This window comes from Crocodylus porosus, unplaced genomic scaffold, assembly GCF_001723895.1.
Source record: "Crocodylus porosus isolate Cpor-Errol unplaced genomic scaffold, CroPor_comp1, whole genome shotgun sequence".
Classification (NCBI taxonomy): Eukaryota; Metazoa; Chordata; order Crocodylia; family Crocodylidae; genus Crocodylus; species Crocodylus porosus.
This window is the reverse complement of record NW_017728906.1, coordinates 65,075,826-65,082,483: the sequence shown is the minus strand read 5'-3', so window position 1 is coordinate 65,082,483 and position 6,658 is coordinate 65,075,826. Positions and strand designations below refer to the sequence as shown.

At 34.1% G+C, this 6,658-nt stretch overlaps 1 protein-coding gene across 4 annotated transcripts in view; it reads right to left on the bottom strand.

The window, feature by feature from the left end:
• AP1S2 (adaptor related protein complex 1 sigma 2 subunit) overlaps positions 1-6,658 on the bottom strand; it is a 46,456-nt gene continuing 39,798 nt past the window's right edge. For 2 of the 4 annotated variants that reach the window (XR_002099816.1, XM_019529277.1), the window contains 2 exons: positions 2,778-2,786; positions 1-1,908 (listed from right to left, as the gene is read on the bottom strand). Coding sequence is in view for 2 of the 4 variants with exons in the window: in XM_019529277.1 (XP_019384822.1) it covers positions 1,861-1,908; positions 2,778-2,786 (57 nt within the window). In the remaining 2 variants the exon portion in view is untranslated. The remainder of the gene's footprint in view (positions 1,909-2,777; positions 2,787-6,658) is intronic. The other 2 variants (XR_002099817.1, XM_019529275.1) reach the window with 1 other exon arrangement.

Sequence of the window (6,658 nt, the reverse complement as noted above, 5' to 3'; positions counted from 1 at the left end):
AAGGGTGTAAAAATGGACATTTATTACAACTAGACTGACAGTATACTAAGACAGAAGTCAAATGGCTTATTTGTCACAATCACAACAAAGCTTAATCCAGCCAAGCACGTACAAGTGACAGTGTAAACCTTAGAAACATGTTTGTTTAATAGATATAAAATTGAGTTATGTTTGACATTTTAAACGAAGGTAATTCAATCACATCAAACAGCACACACAGGGGGGCCATTCTAATACCACTTCTACTTTTGTTGTTGTTCTTGTTGCACATTTTACATCACTACAAATGTGAAACTAGGCTCCTGTGCATCTTAGGCAAATATGATATTGCACTGATCTGATACACCAGGGTCTGGTAGTTGGTATAAGTTGGAATGAATAGAAGTGTTTGGCAATGCTTGCTTCAAGCACAAACTGAAATGTTACGCAGCTGAGTCCACTTTAAATTCCACTGCAAGTCTAGTCTTCCCACCCCGCCCAAAATAAAGAAAACACCACACACGCTCTCAGCTTGTGATCACTGCAGGTACATCCAGCAGAACTTCGCTAATTCAGACACATTTTCAGAAAAAATGGCACTGATTTCTCAGCCACAACGGTGTTCCATACTGAAATCTCATCATCATTAAGTACTTAAACGTGGAATATGCTGCAACCCCTCCTAGAACTGTCAAAATACAATATATTTTGGTGTATTTTACTTGCTCATTTGTTCACTTACATACTGACATCCATTTGCAACAAGATCTGAATGAATTAGTTTGGTTCTAATGTACACCCACTGTTTGATGAAATGTAGTAGTTGAAGAGTAGGTGTGGCATGTGTATGAAAGGTGCAAGTGAGAATGTTGAATAAATGAAGATGGTCACACTTCCTTAATAATCAGCAATCGTATTCCCATTTCAGCATAACCACAGGATACCAGTAAAATGAAGGAAAAAAAAAAAAAGGTCTTGTTTCTGGGGATCAAAATAAGAACTTAAATTGGACATTGACCTTTCCCTTCCTTTCATGATCTCAAAACACTCCATTTCACATAATGCACTTCCTCATCTGCGCAGTGAGAATGGTAAAGCATATCATAGATATAAGTCCAGAGTGTAAGCCAAAAAGCACATAAAAATAGTGTTTCAAAAAGGAAATTTCCTACAATCTGCATTCCCTTTGTAACACATGAACTCATGTACTGTTTTGTTTAAAAAGTCTTCATACCATTGTGTCATATTAATTAATCTGTTTGTAGGTTTCTTGCTAAAAATGAAGCCACCTTTACAATTTCTGCCAGTTCAGTATGCAGATTTTAAACAGGGTTCTTTGGTATAATAATAATAATAATAATAATAATAATAAAAATCAGTAGTAAACAGTTATTCCCAATCTTTTTATATTAACTGGAAAAAAATTCACAAATGCCGACTTAAAATGCAAATGAACAAATAAGTCTTTGGTTGCATAAAACCAAGTTCTGCATTGTTACATTTCATCACTGCAAGTTCTCTCATGTAGTTTTCTTTCAGTGAAATATGGTATGTCATACAGAAGCCGATGCATGTTTCCTGAATTATAAAATCTGTATAATTATTGAAGTTATTACCAGTGGTTTTTTATAAATGCACTGAAAAGAGGTGTCTTGAGTTAGTACATTGAATTCCCTTTCATTTGTCCTTTTTTTGGATATTTTAAATTTTTTATCCCTTTTCTCATTTTAAATTGAATATTTTCTTGTAGGCTTGAATGAAGCAGCTTAGCAAAACAGTAATACTGACAAACAGCATCTCACACCATCAGCTAAACATTAAAATGAAGGCAGTGAACATTTACAGTATGAAACACCATGAGACGTCATCAGAGGAGAAGATTTATGTCAATCCAATTTCTTCAAGTACGCTACGTGGGGTCTCAGCTTCCTGTGAAGGAAAAATTTGAAGATAGTGGTAAACAGATTCTATGTTCCTAAGACTTAGAAGTATAAATGGAAAAGTTAAAATGGAAAATGCTTAATTAGAAAAAAACCCACAAAAATGGTGGAAGAATAAAAAACAAGAATTGGTATGCATATTAACAGTTATTTTAGAAAAGCAGCTAAGAAGTCTGTCACAGGTCATAAGAAGAGCGTGTAGGTTTTATGGCCCATTAACACTAAAAATAAAAACCAGACATGCCAGCAGCAGCTTAGCAATATAAACATGAATAAAGAAAATCTTGAAATGAAATCAGTTATTTCATTTTGTGACATACCACTTCACTCAGGTCCTCCACTCAAGTAAAAATGAAATGCAACTTGAAGATACAATATCCCTTAAATCTTTTATCATCCTTAAATTCTGGAAATGAATCTTTATCAGGCTTAGTAATATTGAATTCACAAAAATAGCTCTCCCCACTGGAGGTAGTACTATATATATCTGACAGCAAATACTTCATGCAAATTAAATGACCAGTCTAGATTGAAAGTCCAAAATTTGAGGCTTCAGTGTTTTAGATTCAGCACAACTGTTGGGCTCAATTCTACCTTTGAAAGAAAGGAATCCCACTATACTTTCAGTGGAGACTTTTGATAAAGCAAGAAATTGTTTTATGTTTTATATGGCATACGTATATGTTCTACAATTTGAACATACGCATTTCTAAGCAGCTGGAAAATAGCCCATTAAAAAGACTAAGATGTCCATTTTCACACTTACTAGCAATATCTGGATTAAAAAAAGGGATACTGTGTCTTTAAAGAAGAAAAAAAAAATCTTACTTATAATGCTCAGAGAATGAATAAACTTACTTTAGCATCCTAAAGCAAGGCATGTCATGAAGCAAGAAAAAGAAAGATAATTAAGCCACAAACCCTCACAAAGCATAGTTTTTTTAATCCATCTGAATAACTTGTAAAACAGTCAATTTCCTAGTCTTGCAACTATTTTACTTGAGGAGCTTCATAATTTAAAGCTAGCATTTAAGAACAGGCCAACTGGATGTCCATACAAGCAACATATTGAACAATCAAGTTTATAAATCAGTTTAACTCATGTATAAAATTATTTTAAATATTAGAAGTGACACAGTTCAATACTGAGGTAATGCCAAATACATTTGAAAGCAGGTGTATTTTACTATTTGAAAAAGTGACTTGAGCTCAATACTTGTTCAGAAGTTTTTCCTGCCCTCAGTGTATGCACAACTTCCAACAATGTTAGAAATACACATCTATGAAATCAGGAATAAAGCCTTAAAACTGTTATGTGTTTAGATTAAATCTGATGAGTTTTCCTCCCAACCCACTTCATAATAGGTGCAACTCTTTCATACCACCCCATGCTTCATTAAAATAAGAGAAGGTCAAGAGGGAGAAATATTATATCTGAAAAGCTCAGGCATATTGCACTCTCTCACAATTAAATTAAGGTTCCAAGACATGGATTGACCTTGATGCTAGTGTGAAACAGTTCTGGCACACTATAAATTGTAAACATGTAAAAATACATATGCATAATTCTATTCTGTAATAGAAGAAAATATGAATAAAGAATGAAAAAATCAAAACTGGTAAAAGAAACAGCATTTTCATGCTTAAGAATATTACAGAAAAAACACTTTAATCAATTTAAAACCAATACCTGAAAATGTCCTTTTAAAGGACATGCATCTTCCCCATACATTCATTTCAAGTATTATTATCATAAATGCTGTATTGTACGATGCTAAACTGCATTCTTTTGGCTGGGCTGAGAGGGAAGAATAGTCAAGCTCTTGTGTAAGTTTCTGGGTGCTTAATAACAAATATTTTTCAACATAGTTTTTCCAAGTTCTAGTTGTAATGGACTGGAAAACAGTGGTCACCTATGCTACACCTGTACTGAAATGGGTTATGTACCCAGTTACTATGAAAGACTTACTTTCCAGTAACTACGTAGTAACTACTACTTGAACTTGCCACTTAAAACTTCCTTTGCAGTAAGCAGTTTTGTTGGCACTGTATATTCCATTTCAAATCGTCTTTAATTGGAGAAGTTTGAACTGTAGTCAAAGATAATAGCTCTTTCCAGATGACTCGTATATAAACATACTAGCTTATTCATGATTCAGATACCCAAACGAGCGTTTTACTGGCTCCTGTAGACTCCAGGGGGAAGTCAGGACGTAAGCTTACTGCACCATAATGCTAGTCTTGAGATCAATACATTTTCTGTGTTCTTACCAGCAGCCCTCTTCATTCCAGTTTAGCACATCTAGCAGTTTTCAAACATTTACAGCTAGAAACATACCTTTAGACTGACCCACCCAACAAAAAGAGCTCATTTGCCCTACAGTTAAAGTTTACATTTTATTCATTTAAGAAAATATTGTCACAAATTTTTATCTAATTGTTGTGCAACATGTTTTGCAGCATTGTATACTATATCTCTGCAGCTCAACAATGCCTGCAGCAAACAATGGAAATTTGAAACAACAGAACCAAGAGATGAAGGGGAAAAAAGCCATTCACATGAGACAGAAGTGCATGCAATACTTTATTTCAACCATGCCGGGAAAGCCAATTCATGACCTAGTCATTTAGAAGCAAGCAGCTACATACAGATAACAAGGAAACAGCATCTCATTACAGCTCAATGCATAGCATTTCAGGCCAACAGGCATGAGAGAATGCAGGTTAAAGCAGCATTAACCACATATATTCACGAACTAGTAACACCTTACAACAAAAAAAGAGCAGCAAAACTTGGGAAAAGGAAAAAAAAAAATCACCCCAGGATCTTGTTTTCTATAAACATCTGAGAACACTGCAAATTTAATTAAAATATTCCCCTCTCCATGGATCCCATTTTTTAAAGCCAGATTGACATTTATTAGGTAGTGCATTACCACATATAAATCATTTTTAAGCAAGGTTGCTTTATTTAACCAAACCCTTTCTATTTAAGGTTATATAAAACTCTGCTTCCAAAGAAAGTCAATTATATATATTACAGCATAATAGTCAGTCTTACTAAACAACAGGGAGAAATATATATCTTTTCCTTGCTCTTCATACATTAAGACTAGTTTATTTTAATATTTTTAAAGTGGCAGTTACCTTTCTGTTAAACAATAGATCTTGTATTTAAAACTAAAAATACTGATTAACGAAGACTAAGATTTCAATATGCCACTGACGACTGAACAACAGGCTTTATAAACTACTGGGTGGCAGAAGGGAATGAACTTATCTAGTAATTTTAATTCTTATAACTGGAAAAAATAATTGTTCAATGCTAGAAACTACACATTATTCAACCTTTAAAACATATCAATATAGTGTCAAAACTCTTGAGTTTTGCATTGCCAGAAGGCATTACCCATGCAGAGCACCAGAGGACAGACATAACAATTTCTCCCCTTCATCTTGTCTCTATTGGTACCTTAGATAGTAAATCACCACTGCCTCAACAAAGACTTTTTAAAAGGAAGGAAAATTGTATTATTTTTGAGCTTTTCTGTAGAGGTGTGTACACATTTTATAAATTATACACACAAAAGTGTACATTTTTACTCACTCATAGCTTTATGTGCAATATGTCATCTATATGTTAGAAGGGTGTATGTATACATTCTCTGCATTTTAAAGAGAGGCTCACGGTACCTAACGGGATAGCTACTTGCTCTATGTAAACATCTAAATTATTCTGTCAGTTATTAAATACTAATTTTTAAGTACCACCATAGGTTAACTATTTAAAAGTTAAATTCAGGTCAAGTAATGTATATGCAGATTTAAGCTGAAATAGATTTCCAGACAAATGTTAGAACACCACTTTAAAAACTTTTCACATAGCAAGAAATTAAATCATATACTGACGAGAACAAGTTTTATCAAGATAAGACATGAGGAGACAACAATGTAAACAGAAGAGGGGAAAGAAAGTACAACAGCAAAGATAATGGTTGTAATATTCTATTGTGTTCAAGATGATTGGATGCACCAAGCTGAGGATAATGTTCTCTGCCTCGAGTAAGTCAGGTCTACCTCCTCTCTGAACTCTGCATGCATGATGAATGAAGTCATTTAGTACACTGGGACATTAAAGTATTCATGGCGTGGCTACAAAAGAAATGCACACGTTCTTACACACAGTACACAAGTGGACAAGATACACAATGAACACTTTTGCTAAAAAGTTCTTAACAATATTGCCTCTAATATAAAGAGGATATCCAGTATAGACCTACAATACACTCCCCTTGTGTACACTGCTCACCATTTTATTACCACCAATACACTTCTCTGGCTAGCAACATTGGAAACTAATACAGATAGAGTACTGGTGTTCTTACCATGGGCAGGTCCAACTGGTTACTAGCTGGAAGCCTGCTACTACTAGCAGCACTGTATCATTAGTAACAAGATTTCAAAAGTCTAATGTATAAGACAGCCTTGGACATTATTCTAGATCTATTTTTCTGTTCAAGAAAAAGGTGCCTCTTGGATTTCATTAATAGGCTTGTGGTTGGCTTTCAAACTATTAGAAGGCCAGCTTTTTTTAAAAGGGGTGAATATCATTTGCATGGAACATAACACATTGATGAGATGTTTCTGTTTGAGTATTAAGAGCATTGTAAGTCTTAATCTTCTGCTATATGGAAAAGAAGCTATTTATGCAAGATGCATTAAACCAGGCTATATCTAAT